The sequence below is a fragment of the Zingiber officinale genome, chromosome 1B, assembly GCF_018446385.1.
Source record: "Zingiber officinale cultivar Zhangliang chromosome 1B, Zo_v1.1, whole genome shotgun sequence".
Taxonomy (NCBI): Eukaryota; Viridiplantae; Streptophyta; class Magnoliopsida; order Zingiberales; family Zingiberaceae; genus Zingiber; species Zingiber officinale.
This window is the reverse complement of record NC_055986.1, coordinates 165711802-165732223: the sequence shown is the minus strand read 5'-3', so window position 1 is coordinate 165732223 and position 20422 is coordinate 165711802. Positions and strand designations below refer to the sequence as shown.

General features: G+C 42.9%; 3 protein-coding genes across 9 annotated transcripts; all 3 read right to left on the bottom strand.

The window, feature by feature from the left end:
• Positions 1–13: 13 nt before the first annotated feature.
• Positions 14–2243, bottom strand: LOC121989011 (probable glycerol-3-phosphate acyltransferase 3). 2 transcript variants are annotated; one of them, XM_042542798.1, is made up of 3 exons: positions 1821–2243; positions 1374–1721; positions 14–987 (listed from the first exon to the last, which is right to left on the bottom strand). In XM_042542798.1, the coding sequence occupies exons 1-3, from the start codon at positions 2142–2144 to the stop codon at positions 94–96; spliced, it is 1566 nt and encodes a 521-aa protein (XP_042398732.1). In that variant the 5' UTR covers positions 2145–2243; the 3' UTR covers positions 14–93. The 2 variants fall into 2 exon arrangements, with proteins under 2 accessions (XP_042398732.1, XP_042398724.1); XM_042542790.1 differs by having other exon boundaries at positions 1374–2243.
• Positions 2244–9705: 7462 nt separating this feature from the next.
• Positions 9706–13181, bottom strand: LOC121988973. Of its 3 annotated transcripts, none has more exons than XM_042542728.1 (4): positions 13016–13181; positions 11976–12546; positions 10252–10396; positions 9706–10081 (listed from the first exon to the last, which is right to left on the bottom strand). In XM_042542728.1, the coding sequence occupies exons 2-4, from the start codon at positions 12475–12477 to the stop codon at positions 10045–10047; spliced, it is 684 nt and encodes a 227-aa protein (XP_042398662.1). In that variant the 5' UTR covers positions 12478–12546; positions 13016–13181; the 3' UTR covers positions 9706–10044. The 3 variants fall into 3 exon arrangements, with proteins under 3 accessions (XP_042398662.1, XP_042398669.1, XP_042398678.1); XM_042542735.1 differs by having other exon boundaries at positions 12891–13022; XM_042542744.1 differs by lacking the exon at positions 13016–13181 and adding an exon at positions 12891–12999 and having other exon boundaries at positions 11976–12763.
• A 5730-nt stretch (positions 13182–18911) lies between these two features.
• LOC121988990 (transcription factor bHLH148-like) lies at positions 18912–19992 on the bottom strand. Of its 4 annotated transcripts, none has more exons than XM_042542755.1 (2): positions 19781–19992; positions 18912–19694 (listed from the first exon to the last, which is right to left on the bottom strand). In XM_042542755.1, exon 2 carries the CDS (start codon positions 19670–19672, stop codon positions 19076–19078), a length of 597 nt encoding a protein of 198 aa, XP_042398689.1. In that variant the 5' UTR covers positions 19673–19694; positions 19781–19992; the 3' UTR covers positions 18912–19075. The 4 variants fall into 4 exon arrangements, with proteins under 4 accessions (XP_042398689.1, XP_042398703.1, XP_042398695.1 ...); XM_042542769.1 differs by having other exon boundaries at positions 18912–19690; XM_042542761.1 differs by having other exon boundaries at positions 19810–19992.
• Between the last annotated feature and the right edge of the window lie 430 nt (positions 19993–20422).

The window sequence follows — 20422 nt, the reverse complement described above, 5'->3', positions numbered from 1 at the left end:
TTTTTTAATTTTATTTTTATCTATCGGTATCATCCAACAGATTTATTTGAGCAATCAACAAATTTATTATCTTCCATAATATCATCCGGCGGCTTACGATCGCTGCAGCTTGTTTTTCTGCTGCTGCACCGCGACCCCTTCGTTCCCCGCGAGCATCATGTACTTGTCCTTCCTGGTGAGGGCGGTGCACCGGAATCCCAGCGCCGCCCCGATCTGGCCCTGCACGAGGTTGGCCACCTCGCAGCTGCTCCTTCCCTCCCTCACCATCGCCCCCGTCGCCACCGCCGGCAGGAACTCCACCTCGTACTGCGGCCACGGGTTGGCCAGGAAGTAGAACGGGTCGAGGCACTTGAACCCGCTGGCTGTGGTGCCGTAGAACATGGTGACCCAGGCCTCGAGCGCGACGGGGACCACCTCCTCCGCCAGCTCCGCGAAGAGAGGGCTGAAGCGGAGTAGGTAGGGCTCGCGGCAGGTGGTCCCCTCGGGGCACACCACCAGATCGTCGCCCCGCCCGAGAATCCGCCCCATCCGCCGGCGGTCCTCCTCCTTGTCTCGCGCCAGCCGCGCCGTCTTGATTGGCGACAGCGCCTCCGACACCGGGCTGACGCTGTAGGTGACGGCGACGACGGCGCGGTTGAGGGTGCCGGAGACGTAGATGGGGTCGAGGAGCGTGCGGTGGTTGCAGACGTAGAGGCGGCCTCCCCCGGAGGACCCTGCGGAGGGAGGCCGGCCGAGGCGGTTGATCATGCCGGTGGCGGCGCCAAGGGGGACGGAGATGCAGTATGGGAGGCAGAGGAAGATGAGGAAGCGGAGGAGGAGGAGCGGGAGGGCGAAGGGGAGCCAGAGGAACATCGCAAGCGTCGCAGCGGGGGTGGGGAGGAAGGCCATGCGGCCATCGTGGAAAACGAGAGGGTTGGGGAACGCCGCGGCGGCGACTCTTGGCGGCGGCACGGGACGCCACTTCCTCTTCTCTGCTCCTCTCACCAGCTGCAGTTCCAGGTCTCGGTTATCAACTAAGCATCATTAGTCCAGGTTTAATTCACTTAATTAATTAACGACATACTTTCCTCGTAAATTAATTTAACTTCACGCAAACTCTGTCGCGGTTGCTGAAAAGCCCTACCAAACTAATTAACACAAATATTTATTTAATTAATGCTGGAATATTTCACTCGTTCAAATTATTTAATCACTCCCGAGGTGCATGCATGTCTCTCTCAAGCACCACAAACTCCAAACAATCTCAAAGCAGTTCCGTGATCGATCAACTACTCATTGCCATGCACATATATTTGTTCTATCGATCAAAAACCTTTTTTTTTTTTGAGATGTTAAAAGTATGAATTCATCCATGCATGTAATATAATTTTTACCTTGCATTGAGAAAGAAGATGGTGAGGAGCTGCCATGATCATCTTCTCCGACAGCGAGACTCCGTCTTGGTAGCCAGCTCCTTCCTCCTCCTCCATGAAGCCGGTATAATACCCGGCAAATACCTTGAGTTCCCTAGCCACCACCGTCTCCACCTCCAGATACTCCTTGAGGAAGCCTTCTATCATTACTCTCGGCATCTGGCTGACACACATGACCTTGAGCTTCGCCTCGTCTAGCACCTCCGACCACTCCGATCGCATCTCTTCCAGGAAAAACTTGGGCAGAACCGCTCGCCCTGCCCGAAATTTATCCTCCTTGATCCCCACGAAGGAGACCAGCGCCATGACCTGCGTGCGCCGATCGAGCGGGAGATCGCTAGCTGTTATTCGTTTTACGTATGGCAAGAGCGCAATATTGAATTGAGGACTCGATCGATCGGCCTTAACCTGAATGGCGGCTTCTCGCGTGAGGCAGCAGAGGAGAGGATAGAGGAGCAGGAGGAGCAGGCCTCTGGGGATGGAGCCGGCTTCAAGGGCGACGAGCATGAAGTAGCAGAAGGTGGAGGAGGACCGAAGGAGGCCGCCCTCGACGTCCACCACCATCAAAGATTTGCCACCGATCGAGTAGGAGAGCTGAGGCTTGAGTTGTTGTTGTTGTTGTCGGTGGTGGTCTTTAGTGGACGACCGATGAAGCGATAGCAATGGCCAGTTGGAGCGAAGGGAGCGGTAGAAGGAGAGGAAGAGCTTGGAGAGGAAGGTTTTGGAAGCCATATCGACAACAATTCTAGCTTCTCTCTGCTGCTGTACTCTCCATTTTATGTTGTTGGAACAAGGAAGAATTGAAGAGAAAATGTGCAAGCAAATTCAAATTGAAGTAGATGTTTTAGTCAAACTTGTTGAAGAAAGAAAGAAAGACGGAAGGAAAGAAAGAATTAGTTGAGACGGACAGCTTACCGTAAGCTAATGAATAACTGGGGAACAGGGAGATGCGACGATACGGTTCTAGTAATGACTAGGCTTCCTTACCTATTTCAATAAAACATAATTTTTTCCTGCTAGAGATGCCGCCCGCCCCAAAAATTGGTGAGATGGTAAGCGGATTGATCGTGTTCGGAGAGATGATGAGCTCGGTAATCGGCTATATGGTTGGCTGAGCGAATACTTTGAGCTGGTAAAGATGATGAGAAAAGATTACGAACGAGCAGAAAAAGGGGGCTTCTTCTCCTCCTCCTCTGTGCACACTAAAGAAAATAGACAAAATGTCAGCGTCAAAATTAAGAAAGGAGTTCCTGGCATAGGTCCTCTGACCACTGATGGAACCAGCCCAGATGATCTACCCGAACTGTAGGCTGCGCCAACAACGTCACCCAGGCTACTCTCTCCTCTCTTGCATGTTCTTTAATTTCTTTCTTTCAAGGTAAATTTAAGTTTTTTTTTTGTTGACTGCAATCAGCCTCGGGCTACAGCCCGGGTAGCTTAGAACGTGGCTCTGTCCTTGCCTCTGATGCTCAAGTCAATAGAGTGATCGAGCGGAGATTGAAAAGATGAACAATAAATGCATGCAGTATGTAAAAAGTATTGCCTCGCCTACCTCACTAGCGAAGAGAACCCCTTTATATACCACCTCTCTCAATCATGAGGTGGCAGAAACTATTGGGTGTCAGATTTTGTCGAGTAGAGGAAGACGTACAGTTTAAGAGATGTGCAGTCATCGTCCAAGGAATCTTCCGTTACCATTAAGTGTACCTCTTTTTTTTATAACTGACGCCATTAATGAGACGGTTGAGGAAATATTCTATAGGCTAATGGAAGATGTATAATCACCCTCCAAGAAGGTTCCGTTGAATGCGTCTGTTATCATAGAGGAATATTCTCTGATAAATGGTTGTTACTAGATCTCTATCAGGCTATTGTGATTCTTTAACAATGTTGTCCCCTGATTATATCTCAGTCGGGCCTTAAGTCGGCTGGATGTATATTGTGTAGGGGATCGGTGATCGGCTTGAAGGGGGGTTGGATAGACGACACCTCCAAATCGATTGCTTCCTACACTCGTTAGTATGCGCAGCAGAAATACAAACTAACTACAAATATGAAAGCTAAACACTAAAGGAAAGAAAAACAAGCAAACCGCTAACACGTTCGTTTAACGTGGTTCGGAGATTAGACTCCTACTCCACGGCGTGTCCTTGAGGTGGACGATCCCGATCCGTCGGTGGATTAGCCCCCGGCAAACTCTGACTATCTCAAGTAGCTCTTTGTGGGTGAAGAAACCTCACCACAACACTCATAAACACTTGAGAACAAGTAGACTACTAATTAGGGTTTACCACCACTAATTTCGTCAGCTCTAACCAAGCTCCCAAGCTTTGGCTATATAGCCCACGGGTTGAAAACCTCGCCTATCAGTCGACTGCCAAAACATGCAGTCGCCTGCCCTCTGTGGAAATTCGACCGTTATATCCCAACGGTTTGATACTAGTCGACTGCTAGCAGTCGACTCCTCCACACTGACCGAACGAACAGAAGCATTCTGTTTGCTCACAGTCGACTGCACGATCGACTGCTAAAACATGCAGTCGACTGCACGATCGACTGCTAAAACATGCAGTCAACTGCTACAGTAACGCTACAGTACTGCTACAGTAACACTACAGTAAAATTCTAAAACTAGGATTTTACTCCGAGTACAATCTCTCATGCACTCGTACCCTCACCCTTATGACTCACTTGACACTTTTTTGCAGCCTTAACCTCTTGCCTTCAAGCCTACTTCCTTTGGCTACCGTCCCTCGGATGCATTCAAGCCCGCGGCTCGTCCCCAATGCCATCCTTCATGTATGCCTCGAAGTCGCTTCCCTCGGCTCTTGTCCTCGCTGCCTTATCCACGGTCCCTCGGATGCTCCATCCTTCACCGGACCTGAAGCCATCAACCTGAGTCACATGTGTATCCTGCATACCTGCACACTCACATACACATATCAAATAACAAGGGTGAACCTAACTTAAACCCTTTGCCCAAACACCAAAACACATGGTCCCACGGACCATTGGGATTGCTCCAACATATTGTTGTGCAAAGGATGGCCACATATGATGTGGATATGGTTGAGGGCCAAAGGAGGGAATTAGAGAGAAAGAAAGGGGTATTTGTGTCTTTTTACTGTTAGGGCATTAAGAGGTGGAAGAGGGGTTCGTGTTCAAGGGATTTTTTCCGCCGCCATGACGAAGGACGGAGGGGGAACACGAGCTCCGCCATCAGCCGACACCGGTGGCCGCTCCCCTTCCCCCCTTCAGGCCACCTTCGCGAGGATGCCGACTGACACCTCTCCTCTTCCTTCTCCTCTTGACGCCATGGCCGTCGTCGCTTCCCTCTCCACGTCGACGACACCGACGCCACCTCTCTTCTTTCTCCCGTGAGACGTCGCCGCCGCCACAAAAACACATGTGAGAGCCAACACCTCCTCCCTTCTCCACACTGACTCCACCTCATGCGCTACCGCCGTCGCACGACGCATGTCGCTGCCGCCACACGGGAGCACACCGTCGCCATGAGGGACCGACACCAACATCCACAGCGCTGCTCTCTGACACCGCCCCCACTTTCTTCCTCGTCGCAGCGACCAGCCATTACCGCCAGTGAGGCATGCCCCTAGCTCTCCTTCTCGGTGAGCTCCTGATGCCTCACCTCCTTACTGTCGCTGCTGCTTCCAGCGATCACTGCCTGCCCTCCCCAGCGTTAAGGGCACAACTCTTCGCTGGTCAGCCCCTCGCCACCATCATCAACTAGCGTCGTCCCCTCCTTCCGCGCCGTTGGTCTCCTACCAGAGCGCTGCCTCCCCTCTCCTCTCTCGTTGTCGCCTACAGCGCCCCACAGTGCACGTCGCCCTCTCTTACTGAGATGGACGGCGCCTCCTCCATTCAGCGATGTCTCCGACGTCCTATGCTTACTGTTGCTTGCGGTCGACCCTCATCATGGCGATCAGCTTCTAATCCACCCCATCATACGCATCCGAAGTCGATTCGACATCCGATACACCCTATTATATACTTCCAGTGTCGGTCCAATATCTGATCTACTACTGTCGTATGATTCCGATGTTGATCGGGCCTTCGAGCCCTCGTTGTCATTATATTCTGACCTGACTTGTGTGATTATATCCTGGCTTGCGTACCGATATTTTATTCCGGCCTGCGTGATGGCGTCTTATCCCGGTCTACGTGCCATTATTACTACCCACACTTCGTGTCATTATTCTACTCGTGCCTGCGTGCCAATATTATATCCTGGTTTGCGTGTCGATGTCATATCTTAGTCTACGTATTTCTGCTAGGTCCCGTCCTGTGGGTTATCTTTCAGATCCAAGTCGCATTCAACTCTGCGCCGCCAGACCCAGCTCCACATCTAGCTTATCCAGCACATGCATCTACTCTTCCGGGTCACGACAACTCGAGCAGCGCCCCATCCGAGGACGCCCCCTGGGTCAGGGTATGTTCTTTATACTCACTCTACATTCATTTTTTTATTATACATCTTAATTTGTACTTATATACTCATTGGATCTACCTCGAACCTCGGGGTACCAAGGACCAGGACAACTCGGTCATTAGTTGCAGATAGCGTTGACCAGAGGACTTTTGACGATTTGGTCAACATAGAAGTCATCTCAGCATACCCCCCTCCGGGACGTCGCAATTCAATCAACATTCCATCCATCTCACCTGACGGTCCATCTGACTTAGTTTTTGAATAGGATCAACATATTTTCACAATGACATGATATTGTCCACTTTGGGCCTAGACCCTCATATCTTTGCTCTTAGACTCTCCCCAAAAGGTCTCATGCTAATAGAGATATCTTACATCCTTTTAAACTCATGATGTTTCCCAAATCTTTCCAACGTGGGACTTTGATTGAATCCAAACAATCCTCCCCCTCAAACGAAGGACCACAATTACTCTCATGGTTCGGGCATCTCCGCAAGCATCTAGTCACCTTGACCTGCTCCAGGCCTACCTTTAATTTCGTTCAAGGTCACCCCATATGACATCTGGTTTGGACCATGATTTTGATACCATTTGTTGTGCAAAGGATGCCCACATATCTCCACAATGGCATGATATTGTCTACTTTGGGCCTAGACTTTCATGACTTTGCTCTTGGGCTCTCCCCAAAAGGTCTCATGTCAATCGAGATATCTTACATCCTTTTAAACTCATGATATTTCCTAAATCTTTCCAATGTGGAACTTTGATTGAATCCTAACATACATTCTTCGGGGTCTCGGGCAGGTTGCTACATAGGAGGCAAAGCACTGAGTCCAATAAGGCCGTCCGACCCCTATGCCGCTTGGTTGTATATTATGATGTTGGAGACATGATTATGAAGTAATAGAGAACCAACTAACCAAGTACCATAGGTCCGGTTGGTTCTATGACTGACCGACCATATGCTGGGAAACTTGCTTCTGAAGGCTGAGGAACTAAGCCCTGAGAGATCTGATCGGTGCTTTTAGTCAATCGTCCTTGTACTTGGAGGCTTGTCCTTGTAGTGATAACCTGAGCTCTAGAAGTCTGATCGAGTTTCTTCTGAGATTGGCCTTGTATATTTACTTTGCAAGATAAGGATACTGAGCCCTGTAAACTGGTCAGCATTATAACCGATTGCCTATATGAAGGAGGGTAGGTGCATGAACAATGAAGGCCCACAGGTTCGACCTACTATTGGATCGTTCAGCTGCATACTAAGTCATATTCTAAGAGTGGAACGCTGACCCTCCAGACCCGACTGAATATATTCCCGATCGACCTTATAGTAGACCAATAATCTCTTAAACCCGAGCGACTCATGGATGATATATAGGATACATACTAAACTTTAACTGTCATCTCATCTTAATTTTGATTGCCATATTATCCTAAGGTCTACGCGTAACATCTCGTATCACGAATCAAAAATAAATTTCTTATGGAACGAGGGTTTAATTTTCATAAAGTACAAAAATACTTGCAATACTTGGTGGCAAAAGGCGAATACACTCACCCCCAGCGCCCTTGTCAACCCGTCCTAAGACTAACACGGAGGAGGTAAATCACGGGCGGCTACTAGCTTTTGGAATAGTGACTAGCACATAAGAGAGGCATTTATCTCTATTTTACCAAGATTCGAACCCTAGACCTTATGATGATAATACTCCATATACTAACCACTACATCACACCATCCCGAGAGGACAAATACTTGCAATACTTGAACCTTTACCTCGTAGTCTATCTATGCTTCCTAAATTAATCCAGTGATATATCCGAATACCTGGGTTTTTTTTTTCATATTCTTAATAACATTACATTTTTCTTAAATCTCATTTGAACGCCATTTATTTATTGAAAAATATTTTTCTAAATGCGATAAAAATTATTTTTCAATTTTTTACGAGAGAAAAATACTTTTCTATTGAGAAAAAGAAAAGTTTTTTTAATCATATTTTCCATTATCAAACACTATTTTTTCTAAAAAAAAATATATATTATTTAAAAATATTTTCTATAAGATAAATCCATCATATTTAATTTTAATTAACCCAAATTTAGACAGAGATCCTCTAGTCTCAAATCTTTGGATCTGATCCTTTATTTATTCATTGGTTAGATGAATTTAATCCCATCTATTTAACAAGTAGGGTTCAGTCCACCCATCTAATGAATAAATAGGATTTCTTTTGATTAAAAAATTTTGGATTAGAGTATCTAGCCTCCCCAAATTTTAACTGCTTAAACGGGAAGGAATGCATATTATTATAGTAAATTACATGTTTTTTGGTTGGAGCATAATTAATTATGAAAGATGGTGGATATTGTGATTTCACTTTGACCCCTCTTTCCTCGGGTCAAAAGTCAAAGCATCTGGACTTGTCTAGCTCATGATTTTTAGATTTTAGCTTATAAATGTTTTCTTTTTTCTATTTAGTATCCATAGTTTGATAAATTTGCTCAAACCTCAAAGTCCAATCTAATTAAGCCCCATTTATTCTGAATCGTGAATTGTACTTAAGTTGCCGCGTGAATTGTACTTAAGTTTATTAAAATAAGTAAATTAGCATTACGTGGATCTTATTTTTCTCTTGCTAATTATGAAAATTGCTAGTCAAAATGATCGTGACGACGAAATAAACCCTCATTTTATCAAAAATATTCTTTAATCTTACAAGGAACAACAAGAAAAACCTTTCGTTTCTAAACTAACTCCCTATATTTTGCTGACAAAAAACTTGTACAAGCGAATATAAAAATCTAATATAAAATAATTATATTTATAATTTATAAAGAATGATTATATAAAGATATATATTCAAAATCTCATTGTATACAATAAAAAACAACGAAAATGTTCATGTCTTAAAGAATGATTATACTTTTCTATTATTTTAAAGTGATTTTCTCTAAAAAATAACATAATTAACTTTTTCACAAATAATATATGTAACTTTTTTTCATATAATCTTAAGTCCTTTTTAATTATTTAATAATAAAATTTTAAGCCCTTTTGTAACAAAGTCCCTCAGTGCCCATTCTCAAATTAAATAAAAAAAAAAAATTATAAAATCAACTTATAATTGACGGTCAAATCAATAAATTAACCTTTTAATTTATAATAATAAAATTATCATCTGACACAAAAAAAAAAAAAAAAAAACCCTTCTTATCAAGTTGCACATGAGGTATTACCATAATGAGATATGAGATTCGAATCTCAACAAAGTTAAGGTAAATACCTCCCTTATGTGCTAGTCACTATTCCAAAAGCTAATAACCGCCTGTAATTTACCTCCTCCGTGTTGACCTTGGGACGGGTTGACGTGGACGTTGAGGGTGAACGTATTCACCTTTTGCCACAATATTTATGCATCTAATTCTTTATTATTTCAAAAAGTGTGGGCTAACTTAGTGATGAGTCATTCTACTAATAAAGGATGGTGCAAGGAAAGATCAGACTATGGCCCCATCGGATGGGTCTAGTGGCTAGCGCATGAGATGTTACTATAATGAGGTCTGGGGTTCGAATCTCGACAAAGCCGAGATAAATACCTCCCTTATGTGCTAGTCACTATTCCAAAGGCTAATAACCACCCGTGATTTATCTTCTCCGTATTGACCTTGAGACGGATTGACGGGGGCACTGGAGACGAGCGTATTCGTCTTTTGCATAAGGAAAGATCGGACTATATATTTTATTACCATTGCACACAAATCATTCTACTAATATAAAAGATAAATCAAAATATTCATATATGATTTATAAACTTAGATGAACAAATTACTATCAACTTGAACATACATGCTAAAAGAGACATTCTCTTATATTAATAGTCCAAGAACTGCACTTGTCCAAGGCCAAAAGAATGTCAACTCGAAACCCTTAGCAATGCGTACTAATGTGCAACAGAATCTGCCATCCAGGAGTTATAGACTCGAATGTACAAAGCGCGATTACGAGTAAATATACAGACGATATGTTTTAGTCAAAGCCAAAAAGGATATAAATGTGTGACAAAAGAGGTTAAGTAGCATACAAAACTATTCCTTGCAGGAACTACAAGTGATTTCTGCATAGATGGTAGGACTCAGATCAAGACCTTCAGGGTTTCTGTTATCCTCCAGTTCTGCTTTCCATCTAATGCCCGATTAAGTTAGTCTGAGGCCCTACATCACTGCAATGATAAAGTGACTGTTATTATCATTAGAGCTAGTAATACCCGTCGATGATTTTATCGATATCTTATTATCTAATATAGAACAGTTATAGTAGGAATCAGAGTGAGAGTATGAAGTCAAAAACTTGGAGAATTGTGAACAGTAAGAATACGATAGAGAAGCGTACGGTGGGGATGCTGAGTGGGGCGCGTTGAGGCCATTTACTGAGGCACCCTTGTTAAATTGAAGAGAGATGAATCCACCGCGAACTTGTACAGAAGATTCAGGCGAACCATGATGATTGATGTTAGAATTGCTCCGTGATAATGCTCCTGCATAGAACGCCAACTCGTGACTGCATGATTAAGTAAGAAGATACTGGTAATTGCAATCAGTCGTTAATGTTGCATATGAGGCATAGTCTCAAGGCCTTGAGTCTTTGCCAGTAAAAAAAAATAGTGAACAACTTACAACCAGCAAGAAGCCTAAAAAGTTTAAATCTTCATAGGCTCGGTTAGCTTCAATTGCCGCTATCAGGGTATATACAATCTTCATATGGTTTAAGAGTTTAAGATTATATAAAAGCCTAATCCATATGACAACTGGTTAGATGTCCTGAAGTTAACAAAATCCATCTAATGACAAAAGTAAAACAACAACAAAACAAAATTCTTCATCGAGTGAACCGTAAGATGCAGTATTTTAAATGAACACACAGTAATGGACGGCAACAAAATAGCAAACAATTACTCAATTCAATCGAGACAATAGAAGTGGAACAAGCAATTAGCACATTTATAAATAACGGAATATCAGTTTACATGAGCTTTTCTACCACGTCCTGCTCCTGCTGTAGCAAAATGAAGTACAGAGGACTAACTCGTTCATTAGCCACATGGGAGTTAGTATCCATGTTCCATAATATTATTACAAAGTTAATTCATTGTCTATACAATATTGACAACGACCAACGTAATTATCTATAGTAAAGTTGCCTCAAATTATTAAGCAGGTCAAGTAGGCAACTTAAGTTAAATAATAGAAACAAGAACATAATTACAAGCTCTCTCCTGGAAATGGACTTCTCGGAACAGGCATTAAGGGACCATCCTACAAAGGTGGCCTATAGATCAACACTGAGGTGATCACTTGAAGTTCATGATCCATAAAAAGTCTGAAAAGGACTGCACATGTGCAGAAGCCTGAAACAAACAATGGAAAGGATCTCAACTAATGGACTTTCAAAAATAAGAGGCCCACCTTATTCAAAGCATACACCTTTACTTCATAGATTGGCTGTTGATGGATACTTATATCACAAATGTCAATTTATTAGTATGTTTGTGCCATCAAAGAAGAAATTATATTTCTAAAGTAGATTTAGTAGCGTAGAAGAGATATTAGATCCAATGTACCATCATGATGCAGCTTGTTATTTTCTGTTTGGCTGTTGCATAAAGAATCAGCAATATAATCAAAACAATAAAGAAGATCAATGTTTTCTTCTTCTTTTACATCGTTATATACAGCATGCTTTCCACTGCACCTTTGAATATTGTTTTATGATAGCATTTGACAATATCCAGCAGTAGTAGTAGAAGTTAAAAGGGAAGGCAATTAGATTGAATAATGAGCAAAAGAAAAAGATAACTTCAAGCTTAGTAGCACACTAGAAATGTATTTATTTCCTGCAGTGTCATCGTGGCAGAAGGAAAGGAGTAAGACAATTGCCCGTAGTAGTTACTAAATCTTAAGTAAATGACATTAAATATTTAAATGAACAAGGAATTCTTGGAAAAGATTGCTTGTTATTGAATGGTAACATGTCTTTCAGAACTAGAAGATCATTTAATCCTTATCAAGGGCTTGTGATATAATTCAAAGGCAATGAAAATCAAGAAGGAAATATACCTTGTAATATTATTAGGAGGCAAAAAAGAATGGTAAAAATCATGGCACAGAGGTTGCCACTAGAAGACGATGATTTGCCATTTTTCAACATCTTTTTCATCCTCTCAATCCTAGCCCGCTTCATCATGGCGAGCTCAGATATCTCTCTAATCAACTTCTGATCAGTGTCATCGAAAGGCGAAGATGTTGGAGGACGGGGAGGTTTTGGAGGTTTTTTACAGCGCTTCTTTTTCACCTTCTCAGCTCCCAATTTCAACAAACTCTCCTTTTCTTCTCCATCCCTCCTGTCCAATGAAATATCAGCATTTGCGACAGGAAGCTCGGCATGAATGGCCATTCTGTTCGGAACTTGTTCGCCTTTCGAATCATTTGATCCCTTATACAATGCATTCTTTCCCTGCCCTGCGCTAGAAGCCACATCTTTTGTTCCTTCCTGTTCGCGCATCGCCGAACTCATGCCACTCTCCAAGTCCACAACATCCTCATCTATTGTTCCTTGCATATCTATGAAGTCCAACTGCAAACCAATACTCGATCAAAGCAGAATGCAAGTCCACCTTCTTATTAGCACCTACGACGAACAGCCAAGAACAGCATCAAAAATTTGTTGCAACTCAGAACCCTAGCTAAAATCGACCAGCGTCAATTCCCAAGGAACCCTAGAAAAACATCCAGAGTGGAGAAGGTTCCAAAATCTCAAACGCAGCAAATACATCTACAGGAACGAAAACCTAATGTCCTTTTCCAGACGAAAGATCGGGTCTTTTTGCCCCATCCGAAAGGAATTTCTATAGAGGGGAAAAAAAGAACTTTAAGAGATCAAAATAAAACGCAATGCACCAAATCAGACAAGAAATTCGTGCAAAAAAGCATCTTTAAAGAGAAGAAAACAAGATCAGCGGCACGCGGACATACCATTCTATCACAAGAAGACATGCGATGGAAAGAGAGGAACAAAAATGGCAAGCGTAGACGAAATCGATCGACCGAAATTTTTTTTTAAAAAATAAAAGAAACAGCGGAGAAATCGAGATGAATACCGGGAGGAAAGGAAGGGACCGTGATTCGCGAGACCACAATGAGCTTAGCCTATTCAAGCGGTGACCACCTGTATCTTAGACCCAAGCCCATCAATAAATCCAACAGATAAATTGAACTTTAGATTCGCAAACTAACTAAAATTATCGATATAGTTTAGATTTCCGCCTAGATTACTTTGAAACCAATAAAAAGCAACTGAGCAATTAAGATTTTGTATAAATATATATATGTTGTCGCTGCTATGGATAGTTAGTACAACAATAATAATAAATTTGTCCCTTAAATATTATTTTTAAAACCTATTATTAATTATTTTAAAAATATTTAAATATAGTTAATAACTAATTGTTTTATACTAAATTTTTTATTTTTTTAATAAAACAATTTATTATTAAATTTATGATAGATCTCATAAATTATAGTAATAGGTGATTAAGTTCACCTTCAATACTTAATATGGCAAAAAGTGATTCATTTACTACTAGTTATTAGTGTAGATGACTAAGATATAAAGAAAGGTATACTCGGACATACCAAATTTTGACCTCAAAACCTTATGTGATAACATTTCATATTTTAACCATCGTGCTACCCTGAGAGGACAAAACAAGACAAGAGAAAACACCTTCAATGCTCAATGCTCCTTACACTACATCTCTAAATTATGTAAAGAAAGGTAAATTATAGGATCAGTTTATAGTCGACCGACAAGTGACTAGAGGATGTGAGGTGTTTTTTTTCCGAGTGCATGCACTAGTTAAGAATTGATCCCTATACCGTTATAGTTTATATGACGATTGAGGTGGGGCCCCCAAGTCGGGTCAAAGTCTATTGGTGCAGTTTGGACTAACGATCTAACTCAGGTTTTGATAAATGACAAATGAGTCAAGTTAGGTGCTGTTATGATCTAACCACTTTACTAAGTGTGTAGGAGAAGTCCAGATAGGTCAACAGGCCGACTAGATATCTGGCGGAAAATCCAGCTAGGTCAACGGGTCGACCAGATAGCTGATGCGAAGTCTAGATAGGTCGACGGGTTGACCGAATATCTGGCAAGAAATCCAGCTACGTCAACGGGCTGACTGGATAGCTGGTACTAAGTCCAGATAGGTCGACGGGCTGATCAGATATTTAGCGAGAAGTCCAGCTAGGTCGACGAGCCGACCGAATAGCTAGCATAAAGTTCAGACAGGTTGACGGGCTAACCGGATGTTTGGCAAATTGGTAAGTTAAGGTAAGTCACTGGAGGAAAGTGACTAAGTGATGATGCGTCCCGATTTGAGGGGGCAGTAGGCGTCGGTCCAGTTTAGGTCCATTTCGGATCCCTAAACTGAGACTCTGACTAGATTCTGGTCGGGAAGACAAGATCTAACTCATAAATCTATATAAACTATTCATGCATATATTTTTCTAACTCTATGTTGTAGAGACAAACGTAGATCTTCGAATTCTGTACGCGTGGGAACAGACAGAGCTTGATTCCGAGTTCGGAGTCAAAAGATATGACCTCCAGAAGATTGTTGTGTCAAACTAACAGTTGGAGGCGCCTCGGATAAGCCATATTTGAACAGTAACATCTTCGACAAGGATAAGGCCAAATTCTTCTCATCTGATCTTAATTTTTGGGATCTGATAAGCTCTGGAGACCCTTCCAAAGGGCTATAAAAGGAGGGGTTGAGCAAGCTTCAAAGACAACTTTATAATGAGCTTCTACGATTCTTCTGCTACTTCAACTATTATCTGCTGCTACTGCTGCTGCGCTACTACTCCGCGACATCCGATCGTTGCCGGCAGATCGACAGTAATACACGAGCTTATTCAGATTCCTATCTATTATAGTATTGGTAACGATTTTTATTTACTATTTACCTTTCATACTTGCAAAAAGGAAGTATAGGTTGTTATACTGTCCTAAGTTCATCTTGTATTCGATTACCTCTTCCGGGGGTTCTGGAAGAGGGGTTTAGTGGATTACCCATCGATAGGTCCGTGGGACCTGGGTCTTGGAGTAGGAGTCACCGAAGTCTCCAAACCAAGTAAAATCGATCTTGTTTTCTTGTGTTCTCGTTCTTTTTAGTTTTCCGCCACGTTAGTACTTTGATTTTAAAACCGAAAAGATGAGTTTTTGAAAACCACGTGATTCCCCCCCCCCCCCCCCCCCTCTCACAAGTGCGATCGATCTAACAAAGTCAAGGAGGTCGACTGACATGACAATCAAAGTCAAGGAGTACCAGCATTTTGGGCTAGCGCATACAATTGTCTCAACTGAGGGTTCATTCGACCGTCAGACCATGGTTGGAGTTTCGAACCGAGTCTGTACCCTTCAAAGTAAAGTCCTTCTCATCACTCGGGGCTACCATGATCAACTATTCCACCTAAGCCATCTAGCCAAAAATACCTATGGGCTAATTAGACAACTGAAACACTTGGTCTAATCAAACGTAGTGGCTAAACAAATAGTGTAGGATCGGAAAGACGCTAGAGGGGGTGAATAGCGATCGTCGAAAATCGATAGTGAATCAAAGTATGTAGTGGAAGGAAAGAAAATAATGCTAACAAACCAAATTTTACTTTGTTCAGAGCCTTCGACGATTCTTACTCCAACGCCCGCATTCGTCGAGTGCTTTCGTTGGACAATCCATTATCAGTTCGTAAATATATTACAGGAATTGATTACAAGAACTGAAAAGAATAATGTTACCAACACAAAAAGGAAATATGAAGAACTCTTTGTTTTTTGAACTTCGGAGTAGCCTTTCAATGTTGTCAGAGCTTTTTTGGAGCCGCACACAACAGAGAAAATTGTAGTAGTTGTTGTTTTTGAAGCTCCTGGTCGAAGACCTTTAAATAGGCCCATTCCGGGCGACTGGAACCCCTCTAGGCACCTGGACCACGTGGTTCAATCAGTCGACTCGCTCCACATCAGTTTGTTGATGAATTTTACGGTCCTGGTGCCTGAACCGACTCTGGGCACCCGGATCACCAGAGCACCCCAGGCACCCACCTAGACAAGACTGGTCCGAGTGCCCGAACCCCTTCCGTGCACTGGGGCCCTCTTTTTTAACTCCTTTTCCTGTAAAAAAAAGGATTAGTCCTAGGCAACAAAAATAGGTTCATCCTACAAAATAGAGTTAGTACAACTCAGCAAATAGGAGTAATAATTAGATCCTGTCTCATCAAGATCAGGAGGATCTAGTCAAGATCTTAACTTAGGTTTCCTAAATGGATCTAAGTTGGATCGACGCCTACAGCTTCCTCAACGGGGAACGCGTCTTCACTGGATCTCTCCTCCAGTTACTTACCTTCACTTACCAACTGCAGTCACTTGACTTGGCTTTGACCCATTAGGTCTTCCCGCCAGTTGTCAGGTCTGCATACCTAATTGGATTTCGGCTGGTTGTCAGGTCCCGCGGACCTAACCGGACTTCCCGCCAGATATATGGTTCCGCGGACCTATATGGACTTCGCACCAGCTATCGGGTTCCGTGGACCTAGCTAGATTTCAACCTGGTGTCAGATCCTTCAGATCAGTCAATTCCTGCATACTTGGTAGAAATGTTAGACAAATACTATATCTAACTTTAACCTATTTGTCATATATCAAAGTTAGATTATTAGTACAACCTGCATTAATAGATAGACCGAGTGAGGGACGAATCCCCAACAATATTCTACAAATTCGATCGGCTTGCCCTTACAAGTGATTGTTGATCGGGTCACAGGAGGAACTCGGCCGGCTTGACATGTAAACATATGGTGGGTCCCTCAACCCAACGATCTCATATTCCTTTTTGGTGTCTTATGCCACGGAGGACAGAGAATATTCTACATGCAAAATGTACATTAGAAGCTTCCTCTTTGCCAAACGTAAAGATTGCGGGTCTATTTTGGAAAAGTGTCAGAGCATCTTTATAGTCTGTTCTTTTTGAGAAATGTTTTGAGATTCGTGCATAAATAAACAGTAACACTATAAACAGATGTCTCCATTTACATATGGAGGTATGCTATACTATGCAATTTTATACACTCATAGGTAGCTACTGTTCATCTTTTGACTCGATCACTGACTTAAATGTGGGAGAGCTTACGTCGGGACCTTTTCCCTGACCTGATCACTAACGTTCCTTTCGATATGCAAGACCGCTCAAGGTCACTTTTTGCTAAATCAAAGTCTCCAAGCAGTTAATATCAGAGTCATCCATTTTCTCCGCTTTCGGATGGTATCAATATCAAATAGAGGATCTCATAAATTATAATAAAAGATAATTATACTTATCTCAGGTGATTCTCATAATTTATTCCTAGATTATACGAAAAAAAGATAAATTACGATATTAATTTATAGCCTACCATTATGAATTAAAAAATAATCAAATTTATAACCAATTCAATTGAAAAAAAAAAATCCAGATGAACTACCGAATCGGATCAAGTTTGAGAACACTGCATGGAGCTACTACATCGAGACCAACTCGATCCCGCAACACGATTCAAAGAGACAATGAGTGACCTTTAGAATAAAGGCCACCCAAACTCTAGATAAAGTGATCAGTCGAAGTTGAATGTGTGCGTGTCCATAAATAGGGCGGCGGTGGGATTTCTGATGCCCCATTCATGCATGCTTCCCATTTTTGGTTAAAAGATGGTGTCCTCTGTGGAGGCCATTGCCAAGGCCATATTCATGCATGTGATATTGGATTTCGAAAAATAGTAACACTTCAAAAATCAACTGATATTGATTTTAGGATTTTTACTGTGCTAAAGTTAGACTTATTTTAAAATTTTTCACACTATGTTATGGTGTTAATTTTTGAAATCATTGGTATTCATTTTGAAATATAGTACCGTAGTGGTTCTTTGAAATCTATCATCACTTCTTTAAATGCAATACTAGAATGATTAGTGAGAATCAAGTGTTTTAGTACAACCTACACCAACAGATAAGTCAGTGAGGAATGAGTCCCCAATAATACTTTACAAATCCGATCGATTTACCCTTACAAGTGATTGCTAATCAAGTTATAGGAGAAACTAGGTCGACTTGACATGTAAGCATATGAAACTAGTATAGTTGTCCATCCTTCACTAATTAGTTCTACACAACATGGCAAAGAGCTCTAAATTGTTCTCCAGCTACAAATGCAACTCCTAATAAATTAGGGGCAGATTTAGTACAGAATGCAATCGATTTAATTGTTAGTGGGACATCTATTGATTCATCGAAACTTTTAATAAATTTTAGGATCAATTTTCAGCTGATCTAACTAATCGAAACTATAGACGAACTATGCTATTCTTTTAGGAGGTAAAAAAACAAAAAACACAGCAAGAGCAAGAGGCAGCAGCTGAGAGGAGCTCGGCACAAGGGTCCAACGCTCATGGCTCAGGGCAAAGGAAAGAGGACAAAGCGACCTCTCTCTCTCCACATGCTCACCTTGTTGGACAGCAGAGCACAGAGGCTCCTCATGGCCCCAGCACGAGGGCCCCTCCCCCATCCCTGTCCCATCGCCGTGGGCCTCATTCACTCACACATGCTCAGGTCACGCAGCGCACCACGGCCGGGACAGGCCACCTGGGAAATCAATGATGTGGCGTCACAGCCACTGTCTGAGAGGGTGGCATGGCGAAGGGCAGGGCATTGCAGTGCAGAGGTCGTGAAGAGGTTCTTGTGATGGTTTTAGAGGAGGAGGAGGAGGAGGAAAGCTCATTAATGGCTTAAAAGCAGAGAGAAAGAGAGAGGACCCATTCATTCACATGGGCTTTAATTATGTCAATCTTTAACTTTCATGTGCAGTGCCGTTCTCTCTCCTTGCTGCAAAGTCAGATTCACATGGATCCATCCTGTTACTAATCCGCTTCGAGATGTGATTTTAAGTGAAAAGAGAAGTGGCGGTGTGGGAGGAAGACGACAATGGAGATGTTGAATAATGGGAGCTGAGCACATGGGGAATCATCTCTCGTTACAAAATGAAAGAAAGCGGATGATTAAAATGTACAAATAAATTACACCGCCAATGTCGGAACTTGGAAGGGAGAGAGGTCCTGCGATCGGATGGCAGTCACATGGTCTGGGGAGGAGGAGGAGGAGGAGGTGGTGGTGGTGGTGGTGAGGGGGCGGCGTTGGCGGCGGAGAGGACTTCGGTGATGGCGCTCATGGCGCGCACTTGCATCTGGAGCGCCGCGATGTAGTCGGAGACCTCCTCTAGGAGCGACGGCAGCGGGAGCTTTCGGCAGCCGGGGACCAGGCGGCCGAGGACCCTCGTCTTCTTCTCCAGCGGCGGCCTGCTGCTCTTTGAGGCGGCGGCGGCGGCGGGGGGCCTCGGCCGGAGCACTCTGCTGCGCTTGAGAGAGCGAGCCTTGCCCGAGAGGAGAATGGCGCGGCTCCACCGCGTGCGGCCGCGGGCGGAGACGGCGAGCGCCCGGTCCGCCGCCTCCCGGAGCGCGCGGCTCCGCGCGCGGTCCGTCGGCGCCGTAGCAGATGAGCGGACGCGGCGGAGCGCCGCGATGAGCCTGGAGGAGTAAGTCCTCTGCTCGCCCTCTGTTCTCCACTTGGCCTCCTCCTCCTCCGCCGCCACCGCCGCCGCCGACGACGACGACGAAGACTCCGTTCCGCGCTTCCGCTTCCTCTCCTTCGCTGTCATCTCCCCATCCGCCATGCCAACTCTGCGACGAATCTACCTACACATAAACCCATCAATTCCTTCATCGAAGACACCCAAATTCATCAACAGATTCAAAAAAAAAAAACAAAAAAAAAAGGAAACCGTAAAGAAGAACAGGAAGGAAAATTCACGGGGGATCGCGGTGGCGTTGATGAGCGAGTGGGGAGCAAGGGGAGGGAGGGAGAGGAGAAGGGATGTATTATAGAGAAAGAAAAGGAAAGGAAAGGAAAAGGAAAGGATCGAAAGAGGAGAAGGGCACAGCGCACATGACAAAACCGGACTCACATAATTTAGTTTCTCGTTGTCGTTTGACCACATGGCTCTGTTTACTTTCATATCAAATCAAATCATAATAAATATAATTAAATACCAAGTAAAGCTGCCTTTTTTTTTTTTCATCAAATTACTCCTTTGAGGTTTACGCCAATTTTTATTTTTATTTTAATCTTGATTTTCGCATACTTCTGTCGTCGTTCAGTGCGTGAAGATTTTGCAGGACTAAAATGAGCTTCTATGTGACGCCTTATCTTCTTCTTCGTAGTGTATATCTATTAATGTAAAATCATATAGGATGAGTATTTGATTAATTCGATCTATAAATTAATTAAATTAATTAAAAATCAATTTAGTATTCACTAATTGAATCAGATTAAAATTTTATTAAAATTAAATTAATCGAATTAGTTATTTTAATTAACATTAAATTAACTAAATTTATTTAAAATAATAATAAAAAAATTTATA